This window comes from Miniopterus schreibersii (assembly GCF_964146895.1).
Source record: "Miniopterus schreibersii genome assembly, chromosome: 6".
In the NCBI taxonomy this organism is placed as follows: domain Eukaryota; kingdom Metazoa; phylum Chordata; class Mammalia; order Chiroptera; family Miniopteridae; genus Miniopterus; species Miniopterus schreibersii.
Window position 1 is genome coordinate 45,161,032 of NC_138107.1, and position 23,378 is coordinate 45,184,409.

Genomic DNA, 23,378 nt, shown 5'->3' on the forward strand with positions numbered 1-23,378 from the left:
CCCTGCCCCTCTCTTCCGATGGTACTGATTACAAGTGTACACCCTAATCCAGCTCCTGCACACTAGACTTCATCTAAGTTTCTCCTTCCTGGGGAGCCCAATTTGGGAAATTAGATCCCCTTTCAAGAAGTTACAGTTTTCACCCTTATTTGCTTCCCAATGCTTTCTATAGTTATCAATCCCACTAAACATTACATTATTTGTACACATAGTACTCAATTATCAATAATTGGCAATCAACAATGCATAATGTATATTTTGTATTGTATTATTACTATGTCCATTTAATTATGGACATAAGACAGGATCCTAGAGGTCTTCTGTCTCAAATGTCTTACTTATGAAGACTACATGAGTCCAAAGAAGCTAAGTGACTCAACTATGACATCTTTTTGAGTACATTTTAAATTTTAAAAGTTCCTGTAACACAAGAATAAACTCCAAATGGATTAAAGACTTAAGTGTTAGAGTTGAAACAGTAAAATCTCAGACATTTCTCATAGTAATATTTTTTCTGATATATCTCCTTGGGCAAGGGAAACAAAAAGAAAAAATAAACAAATGGTTTTGCACAGCAAAGGAAACCATCAACAAAAAGGTTTTGCACAGCAAAGGAAACCATCAACAAAATGAAAAGACAATCCGGCCGGGCGTGGCTCAGTGATTAAGCATCAACCTAGGATTTAGGAGATCGTGGTTCGATTCCCGGTCAGGGCACATGCCCGGGTTGCAGGCTTGATCCCCAGTCAGAGGCCTGCAGGAGGCAGCCGATCAATGACTCTCTTATCATTGATGTTTCTATCTCTCTCTCTCCCTTTCCCTTCCTCTCTGAAATCATAAAGATATATTTAAAAAAAAAGAAAAAACACACTGAATGAGAGAACATATTCGCTGATACATCTGATAAGGGGTTAATATCCAAATTTATAAAGAACTTATACAACTCAACAACAATAAAACAAACAATCAAATTAAAAAAAGGTAAAGGACCTTAATAGACATACAGATGGTGAACAGACATATGGAAAGATGCTCAATATCACTAATCATCACAGAAATGCAATGAGATACCACCTCACACCTGTCAGAATGGCCATCATCAGCAAATTAACAAACAAGTGCTGGCAAGAGTGTGGAGAAAAGGGAACCCACTTGCACTGTTGGCAGGAATGCAGGCGGATGCAGACACTGTGGAAAACAGTATGGAGTTTCCTCAAAAAATTAAAAATGGAACTGCCTTATGACTCAGTGATTCCAATTCTGAGAATATATCTGAAGAAACCCAAAACACTGATTTGAAAGAATGTACGCACTCCTATGTTCATTGCAGCGTTATTTAAAATAGCCAAGATTTGGAAACAGCCCACGTGCCCATCAGTAGATGTGTGGATAAAAAAGCTGTGCTACATTTACACAATGGAATACTTCTTGGCCATAAAAAAGAAGGAAATCTTACCCTTTGTGACAGCAGGGATGGACCTGGAGAATATTACACTAAATGAAATAAGCCAATCAGAGAAAGACAAGTACCATATGATTTCACTTACATGTAGAAGCTAGTGGACAAAATAAACTAACAAACAGAATAGAAACAGACTTACAAATACAGAGAATAGACTGACAGCTGTCAGAGGGGAGGAAGGCTGTGGGGGGGAGAGCAAAAGGGGGCTGTGGAGGGAGGAGAAGAGGGTAAGGGGGGACAAATGGTGGTGGAAAGAGACTTAACTTTGGGTGGTGAACACATAACACAATATACAGATAATACATTATAGGATTGTACATTTGAAATCTATATAATTTTATTAATCACTGTCACTCCAATAAATTCAATAACATTTTTCTTAATATTTAAATAAAAAAGAATTGTGTTTGATTGTAAGACACAGACAAACATAATGTAATCACTGACCCAAAGAATCACTGCTACGCCCCTAAGTCTCTTTGGAGTTAAGACCACATTTTATAATTTTGTGTTGTTTTTCTAACAAAGTTAAAATTGTCTGACTGTTTAAATGATCCCACAGTGAATAAAGGTATTACAGAAAGAAGCCATAATTTTAGGGTGGCCTGTTTTTATTAACTTTCATACTTCTGCAGACCATTTTTAGGTTAATCCAACTGGTCTATGGATGGAATACAGTGCCAATTATAAAGTTTTAAAGGGAGAGGTCCTCAAATATAACATTTCTTCTCCTCCTGGCAAATACATATCTATTCTGAACCTCAAGACTGACTGGCATCTTTTCTGTGAGGACTTTCCTTTTTTCCTCAAACAAACAGTCCTTCAGGGTTTCTGAAATTTTTTCCTAATACTGCTCTACAGCAGGCAACACTTTTTATTCAAGTGCCCTATGTGGTTTTTTTAAAATATTTTTTTATTGAATTTTAGAGAGGAACATCTACGAGAGAGAAACATCATCAATTGGCTGCCTCCTGCACACTCCCTACTGAGGATCGCGCCTGAAACTGGGCATGGGCCTTCACCGGGCACGAGCCTTGACCAGAATAGAACTGTGATCTCTTGGTTCCTGGGTTGATGCTCAACCACTGAGCCATGCCGGCCAGGCATCAAGTGCCCTATCTTGAGTTGTGAAATGAATATATATCCTACTACATACAGTATGGGCTCCTCATAAGGATAGGACCATTCTTTACCTTCCTATCCTAGCATTCTCCACAGTACTTGACACACACTCATCAGTACTCTTAGATGAAGCAGTACTTGAAAAGCAGCATTTAAATAGTCAGCTCTTATGAACACAAATGTAATGATTACGACCATATTTGTTCAAGAGAGCCTTCCAATGTAAAGAAGAATGAGGGTCATGCCATAAATCAAATGGATGAGCTTTTCCCTTCACTTATATGTCCTTCAAATCTCTCCCAAGTATGTAAGTTTGATCCCTGTGACTTCTTTGTTACTAGGTCAATATCATTCCCAAAAAAACAACAATAAAAAGAATATATATCAGCCAGCTTATGTAAGTCATATGTTCATGATAAGCAACTAAAAAAATTACCTAAATATGAATATCACATAGTATGCTTCTGGCTACCGTTCTCATCTTAAAGCTAATTATTGGTCTAAATAAGAACATCAGTCTTACAATAACTTGTGGCTTAAGAATTACATTTTATACAGGCCAAACAAAATTAACTCCTCCCTCCTCCAATGTTGTAGCACATCGTTGACAATTCTGGGCCTCCATTATTTCCCCCCACCCTGCAATAGATAAAGGTTTTAGAATGTTTTGCCTTGACATATGCTCACAAAGGGTTTCATAAAAAGAGGGCTAATCAGCATTCACCTTGCTACTCGCTGAAATAACAGTTATGTAATAATGGTTTTTAAGTTTTCTCTAATATTGTCTCATTTAACAAAATAATACAGGAAGCTCGATATTATTTTATCCCCATTTTACGCACAAAGAACTTTAGCGATTCATCCATGAGCACACACCTCCTAAGTGGCAGAACTGGGGCTGGAGCACAGTTCCTGTAACACCAATAAGGACAGAGGGTCCTCAGTGTATTTCCATTTCCACAAACATTGCTATGGAGGGTCTGAGCTCCAGACGCCAAACATCATAGAAAAGGAACTACAAAGAGCACAGGCTGCCTTTCAAACACAGGCTGATTCTGCGCCATTCTTCCTTTGTATTCCTGCCCCCTCCCCATTCAGATTCTTTGTTTTATACTAGGCACAGTGGATGGTTGACGAGAGGGATAACAAACCAGAGGGGGAGGTTTAAATTCATTCCCGAAGTGACTGCGGCATAAACTAGGTGGGAGGTGCTGCTGTTTGGTTAAATGGAGAATGAGAATTTCAAGGATCACAAAGTTTCAAATCACTCCCCTTTAAAAAAAAAAAAGCAAAACTATTGGTGATGCATGTAGGGGGAGAAGTGGTATACAAATTGAGTAGAAGAGTCACTTACATATTCTAAATCTGTTCTGTTAAAAAAATAAATTAAAACTTTTAAAATTACCACAGCTTGCTGCCATATTTAAACACTTTTTTTTTTTTTTTTAAGTAGAAAAAGCTAACAGAAAAAGCTAACAGTGTAACAATGAAAATTCATGGGTTTTTAGTATTTGAGATGGAGTAGAGACGAGGCAATTGTGCATTAATATTTCAGTATAAAAGTGCAAACCTAGTTTGCTTTTTAACTTTATTATATCTATTCTTCATAAAAAGTCTAATGGCTTTATTGGAATAAAATCTACATACCATAAAATTCACTAATTTTTAAGTACACAATTCAATATTTTTTTAGTATATTTACAGAATCGTGCGAACAGCACAATCTAATTTTTGCACATTTAAATTACCTCCTTCCCACAAGACAAACAAGTCTAGTTTACTCTTAAGAGAAGAGAATCAACGCCCAAAGCCACTTTACCCAACTACTGTGATATATTTGATTTGGAAATTTATGGAAAATCTATGATCCATTTAGCTGGTGTTAGTGTAAACTTGAAAAATTAAACACTGACGTTTAAAGAGCAAGAAAACTAATTCCAAAGACAACCTATTTGGTGAAATCTATTTGGGGTATCAATTCAGCATCTGTATGTTGTATTCAAAAATAAATTAAAATGTCCCTTTATATCCTTGATATCAGCAGGAGTAAGCAGTTATTCTAGTTCAGTAGACCTCAGAGTCCTATTAATGGTTCTAAAGATAGTGCTAGTATCACAATCATGAACCTAAAGTGTCTCAGATACACTCGCTGCAGAGTTATGATGACAAATTTAAATGTACAGCAACATAAGTAAAAACGTAACGACAACAACATTTTAAAGACTAGTAAATCGTGTAGGGCAAGTAAAATGCATCAATCCAAATATCAGTTAAATTAGTTATTTCTTTTGCCCAATGTTTGAAGATTTAAAAGTCTCTATGTTGTTATACCTCCAGACTTCTGCTGCTTTTACATGGGAGATCTAATTTGCAATAGCCTTTTAAATATCGAAAAGAAATCTTTAGAATAAGACCCTACTAATCTGTTCAAAATGGTAAGCAGGAGACCATATGCATAGTTTTCATTCTGCAGATATAATTTAAATAAGTAACTCTGTTAAAATTGGCATAGAAATGAAGAATAGATTAGTCTATGTCCAGGAATTTGGGATAATACTGGTTTTTGACAGCCAGCCAAAGATCAAGAAGACCTTGTTATAAGCTTATTATGATGCTCACACAACTCAGGGCTCCAGTGTAAGTCCAATTTTATTAATGACGATGACATAGCACTTGGCTGCATCTCCTGCATAGCATCTTCCTTCGGCAGCAAGCATTTTCAAAAGGTTGAGAAAGCCCTCAATTTCTGAAATTTTCCTCAGTAGTTAATATTTTTCTGAAGGTTTAGAAAGTCTCCAATTTATAAAACTTCCTTCCCAATTTGTACTTTCCAAAACATAGGTAGCAAAGCAAAAAATGACTGAACAGGGCATCTCAAATGCCAGTAAGAAAATAAGTGAAAACTGCTTTTTGGCTAAACTAGAAGTTCATAATCATGGTTATTATATATTCTAATTCATTTCTTTTGAAATCGTCATGAGATCTCCCAAGTACTTATTTCAATGTTACAAACAATACCATCACAAATCTCCTGGTGAACTTAAAATTCCCTCGTGCAAAATTTAAAGCAGACTTGCCATATATTTCAAATATCACATTCTAACTGGTTAAAAATTGGTTAACACTATGGGAGGCAGTGCAGCCAACTCTTTCACTGTTCCTAATGTTCATGTAGATTTTGATCATGAGCACATATCACACAAAAAGGTAAAAATGCCAGTGATACCCTGCATTTCGTTTTACCCAATGTACCCACTCTCCTCTGGATTTTTCAACAGAGTTTCTAGTCTTAGAGCAGTCTTAACTGGTTTACAATTTATCCCTTTTACTTCTCCTGCCAGATCTCTGGAGGAGATGTTAATGAGTCTAGTAATGGTTTAACAGGCAACTGGAGAAATAACAAAGAAAAGTTAAAGGTGTGAATAATCAACAGGCTGGAATAATCGAGTCCTGTGTAGCCAAGTTAACTAAATACCCAAGCGAGACACCTCGCTAATGTAGGGACATTATTCCCTCAGGGGAGGCAAAGGAAAAAGCCTACCTGCTTGACCAGTGGTGATGCTGACGGCTGCAAAGAGCCTCTGGGATCGGCTTAAGTCAGAAACTCCATTGACAGCTTCAACTTCAAAAGTGTAGTTGGCGTGGGCCAGCAGGTCCATGACGGTGACATAGTTGTCCTCTAAGCCGGTCTGCTGGGGCATGTATCCAATGTTACTCCCACAGGGGACACACTCGCCCTGCTCCCAGCTGCACCGCTTGCACAGCACCCTGTAGGTCACGTCGTTTCTTCCCCCGTTGTCCGCAGGGGGGCTCCACTCCAAACTGACTGTGGTTTGGTTGATGTTGAAAATGAGGTTCTGTGGTGCAGAAGGGGGCCCTTCAGGAACCAAAGATAAACAAACAAATAAACAAAAATAGAAAAAGGCAAACAAAATGCACCAAAGGACCATGTGGGTCATTAAGCCAGCGGCTCAATTACCATAGAGAAAACGAGTTGAAATGCTTTCTTTCACATAAACGTTTCATTACCTTTCCTAGAGAAGCCATATAAAAGCCTCCTTGAATTCACTTGGCAAGAGGCTTTATTTATTTTCCATTTAATATGTCAAAATGAAAACAGGATAACAACTGTCTTTGTACTTTTGCCACAGTCTTTAGCTATTTTACTTCCAAGCAATTAAAAAACAACAGTTAATACGCCTAAAAAAAAAACAGTTGTGAGGTTGTTTAAAAACAGTTTTCCTTTTAACCGTATAACAGAGAATACATCTATTCATTTTTAATGTGCTCAAGAATGATTTATAGGACTGTCTGGAATTTGGTTTGGATTTGGGACTTTCAAACACTCATTAATTGAAGCACCAAGATGTGAGATTTGCTCTATTTAGTGATGGAATTTTAATTTAGAAACCATTACTTTTTACTCACATTTCATACACATGTAAGACTCAAATAAATAACTTTTACATTTTATGATTCCTATTAAATAGATGTGAAAAATATTATTAAAATGCATCTTTATTTTGCAGACATAAAAATTAAACTGAAGTTGAAGTAAGATGTATTTTGCATTACTGTTTAGCTTTAGAGGTTCATGAAAAATTTTTAAATATTTAATAATAATTAAGAATATTCACAAATTCTTTGCCTAACTCAGTGATGTCACAATAGTACAAATGTAGGAAGGGACTCTTGTGAACTTACTTGTGCACGCAACATATGGTGGGTCAGATGGAGCCCTATAATATCCGTCCTCACATTCACACCTTGAAGAGCCTTCTTTATCAGAAAAACTGTGAGTCGGACATCGAGAGCACTGAAGATCTTGAGAGGAAGATTTGTAGAATCCCCGGCCACAGGCTGGGTATGCAAAAGAAAGTGAAAATAGAAACATAAGAGCAAGTAGACCTTTTTAAAATTTCATTACTATTTAGCAAAGAATAAAATATGAAATATGATTTGTGAACAAGCTGTTTATGATAAAATTTTGTTTAGTGTATATCAATAACCCAATTTTATAATACTCCATTTTAAGACAAAAATAATAAAAACCCAATTTTGTACCTATAGTTCACATCAGTTTAAAGTCCAGAGCCCAAAACTGAACACAAGCATAATTTGTTTAGACAAAATCTTAGGATATTTAATCAAAGGTAACGTTGATTTCAATATCATTAACTTTTGTTTGCTAAACTGCATTAACACACTCAAAAGTTATGTTTTCTTCACCAAATATGGCTGTAAAAGAATGTTTTTTGTTGATTTGATTTATAATGAAAAATTTAAGAAATAATTTTAATCACTTACTAGAAATAATGCTGTAAAATGTTTCATTTGAAAATGATATAAATATATTACCTTCAAATTTTCAGGAAACTTCAAAATATAATTTCAACCAATTTAACTTTTAAGGCAGGTGGGTTTCCACTAAGTGAACTTCCTTGTTACTAAAAATAATGAAATCCCATAAATAGGAGAAACCTATTCACCAGAATTAAGGAGAAAGCCATCAACTGTAAAGAGACCAGGACCGTTTCTCCCCAGCCAAGAGAGGCTTAGGGTAGAGTCACATTAATACAGCAAATGCTCTCAGCAACGGACAGACAGGCACAGAAAGCATCTCTATCACCTTCTAGTGAGGTTGTTTTTATTCACTTACATCCTATTTGTTATTAAATCAAGAAACCTTGAACCATTTACTGTCACTGGATGTTTTATATATTCATTTTCAATTAAAATTTAGCAAATTAAATTTTTATTATCTCAACAATGTTTTATTAATAGATGGTATGATACATTAAATATATATAATAAATTCAATTTGTCCTTCATATTTTTTAAATGAATATTTAAGTTTTAGTGACCTTCAAATTTAACAGAAATTAATAAATCATATCTTTATAGATTTATAACATTTAACGTAAGTTCAAATATAACTAAATTGTTATATTCAAGTTGACTTAATGTTCTTAACTTGGGCATTATTCAGTAACTTAATCACATTTTCACTCTTTGGTAGGAAAAGCTATCGTATCTTATCAAGGAGGTATATTCTCCAGTAGAAAATATTTTCTACTTTTGCTCACATGCTGATACATTTGAGAGCTCAAAATCACCTTCTGAGTTTTAAGAAAATAAAGCCGCTTTACATTAACAAGATAGGTATTTTAGATAACTTAGAAACTTAAAGATATGTTACACTGTGATAGGTAAGTGTTAGATATGGAAACAGAACTATAGCCATCTCTTTGTAAATATACCATCCACTACTGAGCTCAGAAGCCAGTCTGCCTTTAGTTGGCTTCCTCTCTTCATACAAGAGGAAAAACTCATAACATATTGAGCAAAGCAGCTTAATGCATCTTTACATGTTCTCAGTAGCAATTACTACAAATCTAAGACACAGAGAGAAAACAATGAGATTGATTACAAAATAATATAATAAAAATATAACACTTAAAAATGTCTCCAAAGATATGATCTTGCCACAGAAAAGAATGGTGAACTGCTCGGTTAAAGAATTCAGGATGGAAACTCCTTTCTTTAAATATTCATTGTATCCTGCTCTAAGTATTATCTGTAATTCAAAGTCCAGATACAACATCTATAAAATAGAGAAGGCAATGCTTTATTCACAACCTGCAACTTGATAACATTAAGACCCAGAGAATTAAAAACAGAAAAAGAGAGACAGTAACAGGAGGCTCGAGGGGAGAGACAGAGAAGAGTTATATGCTCAGAGCCTCTGATGACATCATTTACTTAGTTTTTACAGGGAGAGGAGGTTAGGAAGAGGGACACAGGGGGTACACAGGATTCAACATCTACTAGGTGAGTCTTCCAGGTTACTAGGCAGCAAACTACCTAGTGGAATCCCTCCAAATTTTCTATCTTCCATTGTCAATAAAAGCCTCTAACTAAAGGCTTATTCCCATTTTTCTCACAAACAAGGAGGTACATTTTTTTGCTCAACATACATGATTTGTAGAATATGTATGGTACCTAATGTAGAGAAATTTAAAATCCTTATCATCAACTTTTATATTACATTAAATTCTGTTACCACTTTAACAGATGGGAAAGCAGATTTGAAGCAAAAGTAACCTGAGTTCTTCAAATAGTTCTGTTTGTCTGGGTTAAAACTGGATTTAGAACACAGGACTACTGATCCTCAGCCATATGCTATTCCACCCGCGTCGACTACTGAATGAGCCCAAGTCTGGCATTTATTCAATGGTTCTCAAGGGCTTTGGCAACCCTAAAAATTAATTTCCAAGGTGCCCCTATTGTCTTTAATTATACTCCTTTACTAATTTAAAGCTATTATTTTAACTTAGAAAACTATGAAATAATATCCTAGCATACCTTACAGAAGAGATATTAAATGGGTATTCTCAATTTCACTATGAATTTTGGCACTGACGATTCCTGCAAAATTATGGAGTACAGGCATGGCTCTTATTAAACAGATAATGATAGAAGCAATATTGGAAAAATGTGGTCCTAAAAGTCTTAACATTTTTTCTTGGAAGTAATATTTTGTTTCAGTTCGGTTAATATTGAAAATAATGAGTTGTAACAAGACAGTTTTGACTTAACCTCTAGGGAAACTATTAATTTAGAGTTATTAAAAAGAAGTACAGCAGCCCCCTTCATCCGTGGTTTCGCTTTCTGCATTTCAGTTACCCAGGGTCAACTGGCACGGCTCCGCGATCCAGGATCGCCCGAGCAGATGATCCTCCTCTGATGTGCTGTCAAGATCAACAGGAGCCTAAACAATGTCACATTGCCTGCTTCGTTCACCTCACTTCATCTCATCACTGTGTCATCTCACACCATCACGAGAAGAAGGCTGAGTAATAGCACAAACAGGATTTGGAGAGAGAGAACCCACATTCACATAGCTTTTATTTTAGTACACTGTTATAATTGTTCTATTTTATTATTAGTTGTTATTGCTAATCTACTGTGCCTAATTTAGAAATTAAGCTTTATTATAGGTAGGGATGTATAGGAAAAAAATGTAGTCTATATAGTGTTGGGTAATATCCATGGTTTCTGGCATCCACTGGAGGTCTTGGAACATATCCCCCACAGACAAGGGAGACTATTGTACAAAATCTCTGGAGCTATGGTATTAAGTCAAGAACATGCAACAACATAAGATGCGTCTCTTGCAATAACAGTGAGCAATTGGGTGGTTAAAAAGTTTGGGAAGAAAGTAACAGATGCTCTTAAAATTAAAATTTTAGCCTGGCCAGCATGGCTCAGCGATTGAGCATCAACCTATGATCCAGGAGATCACAGTTCAATTCCCGGTCAGGGCACCTGCCTGCAAGGGGCGTGCAGGAGGCAGGGGATCAATGACTCATCAATGATGTTTCAATCTCTCTCCCTCCCCTTTCCTCTCTCTGAAATGAATAAAGACATATTTTAAAAAATTAGATGAAATAGCTACATGAAATAGCTTCAGTAAAATACTCAGTGACAGAAACTGGTGTGAAGTGACATATCTGAGAGTCAACCACATAGGAAGAATTAGATGAGTTCTCCAAGCTGCTCCCAAAAAGGCTACCTGGAAATCAACACAATTTCTCCTCTATAAATGCAGCTGGTTTTCTAAAAAGCACTAGCAAAAAGGTTTTAGGGGTAAAGGACTTCTGTAGCCTCAATCAAAGACAAATTCCCTTCATATATAACTACAAAGTATACAGGAATAACTTTCTAGAAATCGTGAAATCACAGTTTTAAAACTTTTCTTCCTTTGCTTTATTTCTCAATTTGTTCAACAGCATTTGAACTCAAAGCAGACTTTAATTAATATAGTACGTGTCTATGGTAAAGTTAATTACAATAAAAAACATACCATTTTAATTTCCTGCCTTTTGATGCTTTTTGCTTTTTTAACTGAACACTGTATTTTTTCCCGTTTATAATTTTTCTTTTTCATTGAATTTATTGGGGTGACATTGGTTAATAAAATTATATAGGTTTCAGGTGTACAGTTCTATAATACATCATCTGTATATTGCATTGTGTGCTCAACATGCCTTTAGATAATATTTCATTGTATTGATGAAAATTGGAAATATGTATAAAATCTGTTTTCAATATTTGATTACTTTTGTAAAAAAAAATCTTTTACCTATTATTTTAGTAATAGTATTTTTTCAGTGTTACCACAAGGGCCTGGGATTAATTCCTTTGACTTTTTTTTCAGCCCTTAGGGCCTTAATGAATAAAATAACATAAATTCATTATTCTAGAGCCAAGAACCATAATCTTGTCAGATTTTATATACTAAGCAAGTTTTCATCTGATCTGTTCTTTAAATGAAAAAATACCAAAGAAAAAGGAAATCAAGGAAGACCATGAAATTTCTGTTTAATAGACAGCAACATTATTATCTACTTCAATATATCTACTAAATTATATTACAATATACTGTATTACAAGACCTGTTATAGTATCTACTGCAAAGAAATAAATGTAATTTAATATATTTAATTTCAACAGTTTTACATAAGAATATTGTCCTAATTGGTTCAAATAATATTTGGAATTTAAATTCATTAAAAAGAACACAAAAGGCAATAGGGTTTCCCATTTGTAAATCAATTACTTAAGAGCTATAGTACTGCGACAAAATATCTCTGAACACAGAGGTATTTAAATATATAAGTGAATTGATACAGAATCCTAGAGCTCTGATTCTCAATTAAATTATTCTTACAATCCCACATTCCACAGCTGTCTTCAATGGGCGGCAAGTGTTTAAGTAACAGGCACCAGGTCTTTAAGTATATACCTCATGAGGCAGCCTGTGGAACAACGAGGGCACTGGTTTAAAAACTCTTGTGTTCTCAACGAACAATGCTAAAGGCCATCCAAAAGCCACGGACAGATTTCCACCCTTTAAGCCTAACAATTAGGTGTAATGGAATATCTCTTACTTTTGAGTGAGGGTAGAGATGCTCAGACTTGCCCTTATTACCTATAAGGGTAAACACAGAGGGTATCTTATCTGATTATATTTGTAAGGGCCCTATCCCAGAAAATCCACATACTTCTAGAATTCTACAGCCAAGACAGGTTCCCTGGTCCTTAACAGGTTATTTTGTTGGAAATCGTAAGCTCCAATTTTAATCTCAGACATACTGGACACCATTCTAGACATCCAGGCACTGATAATCCATTATCTTCATCAGCTATGCTCTATGAATGCACATTAAGGATGCTTTCAAAAGACACTAATGCCTTCGCCCTGTCACAGTAATCAAATCATTCCTGGAGCCTGGACATTTCTATATTTTAAAACGTTTCCGGGTTTTTAGAATCATCATTCTGTAGGTTCCAGGTCTTTTCTCAGACTACCAAAATCTGTAAAGAATGCATAACAAAATATCTCCACCATAAAATTGATGAGGGAGGTAAAATGAGACATTGAAAAATCTAAAAATTAGAGTTCTAAGAAAAATAAAAGTTAAAATTCATTAGTAAGCCAATCAAAAATAGGCAAAGAATCTGAATAAATATTTCTCAATTGAAGGTATACAAATGGCCAATAAACATTCAAAAAGATGCTCAACATCACTAGCCATTAGGAAACGCAAATCAAAACCACAATGAAATACCACTTAAACCCAGTAGGATGGCTATAATAAAAAAGACAGACAAAACGAGTGTTGGGAACAATATGGAGAAATAAGAACCCTTATACACTGCTGCTAGAAATGTAAAACGTTGCAGCCACTTTGAAAAAATCTGGCAGTTCTTCTAAAGGTTAAACATAATTACCATATTACCCAACAATTCCACTCCTAGGTATGTATGCAAGAAAGATGGAAAAATACAGCAATGCAAAAACTTGCATATAAACATCCATAGCAGACTTACTCGTAATAACCAAAAAAGTGGAATACGGAAATGCCCATCAAATAATAAATGAATAAATACAATGGAGTATTATTCAGCAATCAAAAGGAGTTAAATACTGACACACATGCATGAACCTTGAAAACATTATGCTAGGTGAAGAAATCCAATCACAAAAGATCATATATTACATAATTCCATTTATGTGAAATATTCAGAACAGGCAAACCTATAGAGATAGAAACTAGATTAGTGGTTGCTAGGGGCTGGAACAGTGAGGAGAAATGACAAGGGACTACTAATGAGTACAGGATTTCTTTTGAGGGTGATGAAAATGCTCTAAAATTAATTTGCAGTGAGAATTGTACAACTCTATGACTATACAAAAAAAATATGGAATTGTTCACTTAAATGGGTGAATTGTATGGCATGTGAAGTATATCTCAGTAAAGTTGTTATATATAATAAAACCCATTAATAATACAACTTCAAACTAAACATTTAAGTAAACAAAGAAAAAAGTTCCAAATTTTATCTATTGATAATATATTACTTTGCCCTTCTAACACATATATTCTATATTGATCTATTTTTATAAAGCTGCATTTAGGTAAAATAAATTAACTATAAATTATTTAAAACTTTGGAAAATCTATAATCAACATATTCTTTTTACCCATTTGGTAATTTTAGAGTCACATAATAATAACATATTTTATCTGAGGAGTAGCAATTTTATCTGAGTAATTTTATAACTTAAAAGAAATAGATTCTTATCAATAGCAAGCTTATATTTAGGGGAGATTTTTAATACATTATCTACAAAGTGAGTTTTAAGTGAATATCTGAACTGATTTTAAATATTCTTATTGTTTCCCCCACATCATTTAGCTAGACAAAGGCTGGCTTCCTTCCTTCCTAACCCTCTCAATTCTTCTTCCATGAGCTAACTGAATACAACTAGATTCAGCTTCCTCAGGTCTTACTCTGTTTCCAGACCTGTGCTTTTAAGCACAATTGAACTTTTTCTGAAGGAATTATACATATGTGTCTGTGTGTAAAATATGAGGCTTTGCAGATGTTTCCGGCCACAGTTATGCAGCTGCAAAAAGTTTATTAATTATGAACTATATAAGTGGCTTGTTCTGTAATTGAAAGTTTCTGGGCTTTAATATTATAGAATCTACATACATACATAGTTAGGGATTATAATGAATGCTGCTATTTTATTTATTGCAGATGGACATTTTACTTAATCCAGGCAAAGCGAGTCTGTTTCCATAGGAGCTTTCAAATATTTGTGTCATATTAACGTCTATGCTTCTATAATGCAAAGGGGGAAGCAGAGCTTGTGGAAATAGCACTCCCACTGCTCGAAGTGCTGACCTCATCTGGGAGAGACAGATCCAGATCCAGTATTTTAATCCTATTGACAGTGCCTCAGAGGGAATAATTACAAAAGTCTGCCTGAAAGCCAGACCCCCTGTCACCGATACGCTGCGATTTCTCACACTGAGAAGGAGCAGTGGCAGGCAGGATGGAAACACCACGACGCACCTGAGTTTATCACAGCTGGCGAGGCACCGGCCGGCTCGCCCAGCTCACCTGCGCCGCGGCAGGGAGGAGCGCGCAGGGGAAAAGCTGGCGCCCAGGCGCCCAATGCCCAGGGTAAGGGGGTTTGTGACACTAAACGGGAAAACTCGATTCGGGGCATTACTAAATAGGTGTTATTTATTTGTGTCACTTAATTTAGTGCTTTTATCGGTAGTGTATAGTGGAAAAGAAACAGGTATGAAATACGAAGCTTTTAAAAGTCTTATTTTTAAGATTTAGACTAAAAGGAAATAAAGCATTATGCAAACACCGTGTTTTCTCCTTTGTTAAATTATCAGTTTGGAATATGCTAAGGGTTTTTCTGAGGTCTGGCATTAAAATACTCTTTATTTTATCAGAATGTCAGCATAATTCTGATGTCGTTACAAAAATTATTTAGAAGAAATAAAAAGATGCCACGTTAGAACACTTAAAATCTCTTTTTTATTCTTACTCGACTTTATAAATATTTGGCTGTGTTAAAGAGGGAATGTGCTACAGAGAAAGGGAACTGGGTATTAATGGAAGTGATCTGTGTTCAAATCCACTCCGCCACGTACTGGCATGTAATTTAGACAAAGTCACTTCACATTCCTGGGCTCCCATGACCTTGTTTCCTTGTTACTAATTATCAAGCACTAGAGACATACTAGTTATTTTTATATTTCTATTTGTAAAAAGGTTGTTTTAACAATAACAGGGCAATCAGTTATCTAGCTGTTAGAACTCCCATACAACTGTCTTCAATGAAATGCTTTAAAAACACTTTTCTATCACCATCACCACCACCCCAGAACCCCACATACAAATGAACACCCCCTTAGTCCTTCAGTGGTGCCTCAGCTAGGGCGTGAAAGACAGGTTCTTAAAGGGGGCCCTGCCTCCCGGGCCATTCCTGACAGACGTGCCCCTGCGTCAGGAACTCCTCTGCCTCACAATTCACCTCTAACTCGCACTGTACCACTGTTGTCAAACCCTGTCTGGGTTCCCAGAAATGTGCACATTCATTTTGGTTTGTGCAAAAAAAGTATCCAGAAATGAAGTTTGAAAATGAAGTAAATTACTTAAAATCAACTCCCATAAAAGATTCAAAATGAAATCAGACCCTTCTGGATCTCACTCAATATTGTCCTCATAGGTCCACTATGAGAGATCAACCTATAGATTAAAAAAAAAATTAATTATGTATGAAATCTTAGAATTTAGTAACCCCACTGGAAAATAACTAAAATTACAGTAATCTTAAATCTAATTCAAATGTATAGCTAAGTAGTATAGTTATGGGGCTGCCATGGATTAAAAACACTTAGGGGAAACTAACTGACCAAACTCAAACATTCATTACTTATTTGTAGTAACTAAAAAAAGGTGGCTTATTTTTGACAGTATTATTTTATTTTTCTAAAAGATTTCCTTCAGGTCCTGTCATCATGAACAAGAGGATGCAACAGGAGAAGTCTTAAACAGCAACTGGTGCTAGGAAGATTTGAGACACAGCACAATTTACTATAGCACTTATGCCACTGTCAAGTTCATTTTCAAAGATTTCTTACATTTATTATAAGTTTTGTAATTTTAGTTTTATTATTCATTCTTATTATGCTAAATTATTCCTCACAGATTTGAAAACATATCAGGTCAGATAATGTAGGCCCCACATACAAAAAAATAATGTAAAATATACGAGTGAGAATTCCTCTTTTGAAAACTACTCTTGTTTAGACATAATCATTTTTAAAACATTTCTTAAAAGATAAAATTTATATTCTGAATAATATACATTGTTAATTTCATCACATAAGGGCTCACTTCAACAATCTGAAAAGGCAATAGGACTTGTCCTTTATTATAAATGATCAGTTTGGCTTCCCCTCCAGCATGTACTAGCTGCATGACCTTTGTAAATTTGCTTAAATTCTCTGAGCCCTGTTTTTCCACATCTAACACAGAGAAACCTGGTAACAAGATGACCTCATAAGATTGTTGTGAAATGAACTACATAATTCAGGTGAAGGACTTAGCACAGTGCCTAGTGGAGAACAGCACTCAATAAATTACTATTATGATTATGTCACAATGTAATTTTCCATGCAAAGTTTTGATCTCACTCTAGTTCTACCTTGATAAACACTGAGCCACTTCCCCATTTCCAGATGTGTATCTACACAAGAAACAAAAATTATTAGGCAAACATAGCCAAATTATTCCTTCCCTGATTGTTTGCCTACTCTCTGCATTGTCGGACAATGGACCAAAGATGAATCTGCTAAAAATCCAATATGATGATATCTAAATATCATTCTACCTTTGACGTACAATCAAATGGTATGTATAAGCATTTGATTATGTGCTTTAGCTAGTTAAGATTCTGGTATTTCATACAAGTTATATTATATAAATTAAAATTTTGTGCTTTAATTTGTATCTTTTACAATGTGCTCAACTATCTCCTATTTCAGTGGTGAATATAGATTCTAAAGTCACCTTTCCTGCCAAGCTGTAGCATTTCATCGATGTTAAGTGAGAAAACTACTCAGCGCAGGTAGACATGCAGGAAATGTGTGTAGGGACATGTGATTGACCAATTATATTTAACCTGGAGAGCTATTTGTGGCAGTTACTGGCTTGTTTCTCAATGACTCTAATAGTGGATCTGGCGATATCAGAATATTACGTAAGGGCAAGTTACTTCAAATTCAAAGATGTTCAGCAAGACAAGAAATATACATATAAATACAAATGTTTGAGATTTCATTGTGTTTAATAAAGTGAACATATTTTAGTTCAAGTCAAAGAATTAAAATTAGACTCTTTTGTGAGTGATTCATCAATAAAAGATTTTTCCCCTGCAATATATTTAAATCTATCTGTAGAAAGGTCTTTAAGATCCACAGCCAAAATAAAGAATTAATTACATTTTAAAACAGTCCTTCCATTTGAAGCAGTCTCAGACATGCCTTTTCACCATCAGTTTTCTGCAATAATTTCCAAAATGATTAAAACAAAATCATCAGTTAAAGCAATCTTTCTAGCTATTTTGTAAAGATTATATTTTTCTTATTTAGTCAGTTATAAAATGTGGATCAATACTAAGTCTTGTGGAGCAAATAACCCTAAAGCAGTTTAATGCCATTTGAACATGTGGGGAGATAAATAATCATTTCTGTGATGTCAGTAGAAAATTTTCCAAAGATCATAAAAAATCAGTTTACCCTGAAGCATGACATTTAAAAAAGATACATCAGAACAATGAGGAAATTCACTCAATCCTTAAGTTTTAGAAATAAAAGAAAATCACAGGCAGAATAAATCCTTACAACAAATGATGTTGCTGAGCTCAATCCTTTAGTCAAAAAAGAAGTTAGCTACGCACATACACAAAAAGCAAACAGACGTATACATAATACACATATGTATATGTACATATTTACATATATGTGAGAAAAACAATCATTAGAGATAGAAAATAGTAAAATTCTGTAAGTGGATAACAGAATATCAGTCCATTGCTAATTTTTCTCTCTATACCAAGCAAATAATCTGTCACAGCTCTATCTGTATCTTACCTACTTTGCATCCAGAGCATTTTGCAAACAGATAATGTAGGTACTGCTAGAATGTCTTTTAATATAATTTTTAGTAAAGTGTATAAAAAGTAACTATGTTAGATATGAAAAAGACATCTAGTTTAGTTCTTTATTTAAGAATAACTAACTCGTCCTCCAAACTCAACAACAAGAATATTATAGTTTCAGATAATCTAGAATTGCTATATTCTAGCGTGTACACAAATTCTTTCATTTATGGTAGTAATTTGGAACTAGACAGGCCACTATTAAAATAAATTCTTATCATTAACATTTCCATTGGAAAACACAGAAATATCACTGATGCCTTACACTATGAAAAATGATTTCAATTTATTTCTTACTGGCTCTCTTTCAAATTTTAAAAACAATTATTGTATAGTAAAAAAAAAAAAAACCCTCATTTTAATACAGTGGGCTATTACATCGTTTATTTTTTTTCATTATGAGCGCAACCATATATATATATATCTGTGTGTGTGTGTATATATACATATATATATATGTATATATACACATACACCCTTCTGTACATTTTTGTTTCCTCATTCAATTTCATATGTTGCTAAGATAAATTAATTCATTTAGTCTATGACTAATGGGGTGAGAGGCATCACAAAACTAAGGGTTAAAGCCTATTTATATGAATATATATATATATATATATTATTTCACTTCTTTCAAGTTAAAACTTAAACGTAACAGGAAAACTGGATAAAAACACAAAGCACCTTAACATTAAAAATGAGCTCAGAAAAGCACTACAAAGTATTGGACTCAATATATACCCCTGCATATTTAAATCTGAAACTATTGAGAAATTTAGAAGTGAAATACTGTTTTCTCCAGGTAAAGGATAATAATGTAAATGTGAATATTTCCAAATAAAATGATTTGTTGAAAGTTCTCTGGAATATGATGATTGATTCTACTTCTAAACTAATGGTACTGTAATAATAATATTGTGTAGAGAAAGTTGATAGTGCATAAAATCTGTCTAATTAATTATAATCAAATCATATCAAAACCTACCTAAAGGTTTAGAAATATAAATTCATACTAAACATAATACAGATAATAAGGTAGGAAAGAAAAAGTTCCAAAATTGTACCCAAATGCAATGGTGAAGAACATACAGAAGAAAAGCAGATGGCAGGCTATGAAGATATAGTCATAGGAGACATACTGTCCAGGTGGAATGGGTCAGATAATATTTTCGGAATAGATCTATTTTTCAACATTTAAGTTGAATTGCCCTTTGGTGTACATGTTCAACAAAAGACGGATAAGATTACTAGTTGTATATATGCATAAATAAACAGAATGTCTAAAAATCTAAGGTGTGACTGACTGAGTCCCATGTAACAGGGATAATCTAGCATTTTACAAGAACTTGTGAAAAACACACTTCTGTGAGAGGATGTATACCAATAGAAAAAGGGGGTACCTGATGTTTGAAATATTTTATGTGCTTTCATCTCATTTCACAATAATGAACAATACCTATAACATGACAAGAGCAAGGATTGTCCTTACCAAATTTCAACAATTATAAAAGGAAAAAGGACTACCTTTATAAGAATGTGACTGTTCTGTTTGCCATTTTTCAACATGATTATTTTGTAGTTTAAATTAGTAGTCCTTTAAGTAAGAGGCTTAAAAGGTAGATCTTTTCAAGCTACAGATGTTAAAGAAATATGTCTAGCCACAGTATCAACATAAGCTTGGAAGCCTTTAGATTTTCCCAAAATGAAATCCTTCTCTTATCAAACAAATAGATAGAGTTATGTCATATAAAATATTTTGTAAAATGAGAATTTTGAGGTGCACTGATTACTCTTTACCTTGATCTTCATTGTATCTTTCCTTTATAAAGCTTCCATCTACATTATATCCCTAAATGACACACAATCTATAGAATGACATACAATCTGTAGAATATTAAATTCCCCACCAACAGAAAGCACACAAATAATATGGAGTCTCACAAAAGGTTTTGAAGTAGAGTATTATTATTATTATTTTTTTACAGTCAGGCTCAAATTTAGAGATATTTATATCAAGGAGTAAGCTATGTGGTAAACTTCCTGAAGAAGATTCATCACAAACGTATTTGCTAAAATTCCAAACCACACATCCTTAGTGAAGCCGTAAATGACCTCTGCTTTAGGCAACTGATAGGAGGCCTCTCTCTTCCCATTCCTATAATTAAGCACTATATATAATATTTTGTCTATGTCTGTCCATATCTATATATCTTTATATCTCTACAGATCTAACACTGGGTATATTATTCCCTCATTACAATCTTTTTTTTTTTAACTATATCTTTATTGATTTCAGAGAGAGGACAGGAGAGGGAGAGAGAGAGATAGAAACATCAATGATGAGAGTCACTGATCAAGCCCGAAACCCAGGCATGTGCCCTGACCCGGAATTGAACCCCGATCGCCTGGATCCTAGGTCGACGCTCAACCGCTGAGCCACGCCCGGCCGGGCCCTCATTACAATCTTACAAGATAGTTAACATATTCTTCCAATTAAATATAAAAATGTTAATTATATTTCCTTTATATTTCACAAGTTTGGCCCTTTAAAGTCTTCCATCTGAGTGTCATGCCTCACTAAACATGTCTTTAATACTGCCCAGAATGTTGGTGTTTTACGAGTATTTATGTAGATTACAATTTTATTTGCCTAAATAGAAGAAACGTATATGTGTGAATATGTATTGATGACTAAGAAAACATTTATAGAACAGTAGAGAATATTATTTAACAATTCAGGCTAGGAGTCAAATACCTTGCATTGAAACCCATGGATCAAACACTACATAAGAAACTGCCTGGGAATAATAATAGTTTTTTTTCCCTAACAAATCGCTAAATGGACTAAATTAAAGAACTTATAACATTGTCTAGGACATACTAAGCACTTTATACATGTCAGTTAATATTATAATTATCATTATTATGTTATTAAAGAAAACTTTTTTAAAATTATGATAGTTTTGCTTCCACTAAAACAAACATTTTGAATATCCTCCAACATTTTTTCCAAATAATCTGTTTAACTGCATGAATATGTAAATCATGTAGCTAAATGTCTGTAAGTTTCAGCTTAGAAATTCCTCTAATAGTTTCAACAACTAAAAAAATCATGTATACTGAATTCTTTAAAATGACATTTAAAAAAAACCTTCATTGGAAAATTAACCTATTTTCCCTTTTGTTGTTTTTGTTCTGAACAAACATACTTTCTTTAGCATGTTTATTAGGCAGAGATACAACTCTAACCTATAATAAAAGGAAGTATGCCAAACACATTTCAATCTGTGCAACTTGTCACTTAATGCCAAAATAAAGCAACATAAGAAAGATTGATAAAAACTCAAACATTTTGGAAGGGGAAAGAAAAGCTCCAGTATCTTGCAGGCAGCTATTATAGATAAAACATTCATGGAGAGAAAGACAGAGAGGGAGAGAGAGGGAGGAAGGGAGGGAGGGAGGGGAGGGAAAATGTAATATAAAAAGAACAGATTTCTATGATAATACAACTTTTTTTCCAGTCCACGATTTTTCTTTGCTACCCTTAACAGTGATGTAAGTCCATATACATTTTAATATCAATCTGCTTTCCATCCACATGTGCAAAATCTGACAATTTTTTTTCTAAAGGCTACTAAGAAAAATGAAAGCTACCATTCACTTCCTTTATGACCACAAAAAAAAAATCACAGTACTTTTAGGGCTTATTCTGTCATTATTTCCCTTAGCCAGATGCCAACAGAACCTTCATTATAAGAGATTTATGATATGGTGATTTCAGAGAAGTTAGGCAGAAGAAGGTAGGGCCTTCTCATAATTAATAACAAGTCTGAAGATAAGAGAGAAAGAACATACTCCAGAAAGCATGCCATACCATCACTAGCAGTAACCAAGTGAAAAATTGTAGTTTCATTTTCATATATTTACAATACTGGTAGTCTGCAGCCAAACAACTGACATGAATCTTTTGAGAAAGTAAATGATACTAATATGTGAGACGAAAATGCCGAAGATGCTTCTCCCACCTATAGGAATATATGTGGCCGACTTTTTGGAAAATCGTGTCCTTCTATTATAAGATAAATATTCACTGTCTTCCATATCAATGCATCAGAACAAAAATAAAGATGACCATATATGTAAGTGCACACCCTCTAACTGCAGCCTCTCCTTTGGGGAAATGTAAGTATTCAACTCTTCACTTCTGAGCCCCAAGTCAAAGATGCAAGCAGAGCCATGAACTCTTTGAAGCAGATCCTCAAGCCACAAATTAGTCGTTCATCCTTTCCTTAGGTTCCCATCAATTCTGTTCCTTAGCAGTCTTTGCTTTCTGAGAGAAGTAGCCAGGAGTCCTCACCCCTTCATTCTTAGCAATACTTGGAGTGGTCACATTGGTCTTTTACATTTTATTAATGATGACCAAATAAAGATCTAGAAACAACTTACATGGGAATTACGAGGCTCCCATATATTACAATGTTTTCCTATCAATGACAAGGGATATAATTTTTAATTATGTAGTGTACTACTTTTTAGAGTGGGTATTTTGGTCCCAGGAACTATTTCACAAAGACTGCAGACATTTTTTATTATTTTACCTATAAGGGGGGTGATGTTAGTGACATCTAGTAGGTAGACATCTCGAGATGCTGCTAAACATCCTACAGGGCTCTTCCCAACAAAGAGTTATCC

The 23,378-nt window shown here is 34.4% G+C and overlaps 1 protein-coding gene across 8 annotated transcripts in view; it reads right to left on the reverse strand.

The window, feature by feature from the left end:
- Positions 1 to 23,378, reverse strand: part of EPHA7 (EPH receptor A7) — a 157,457-nt gene that overhangs the window by 95,668 nt on the left and 38,411 nt on the right. For all 8 annotated transcript variants that reach the window (XM_081139497.1, XM_081139495.1, XM_081139494.1 and 5 more), the window contains exons 4-5: positions 7,289 to 7,444; positions 6,126 to 6,461 (exon numbers count right to left, since the gene is read on the reverse strand). In XM_081139497.1, coding sequence (XP_080995623.1) covers positions 6,126 to 6,461; positions 7,289 to 7,444 — 492 coding nt within the window. The remainder of the gene's footprint in view (positions 1 to 6,125; positions 6,462 to 7,288; positions 7,445 to 23,378) is intronic.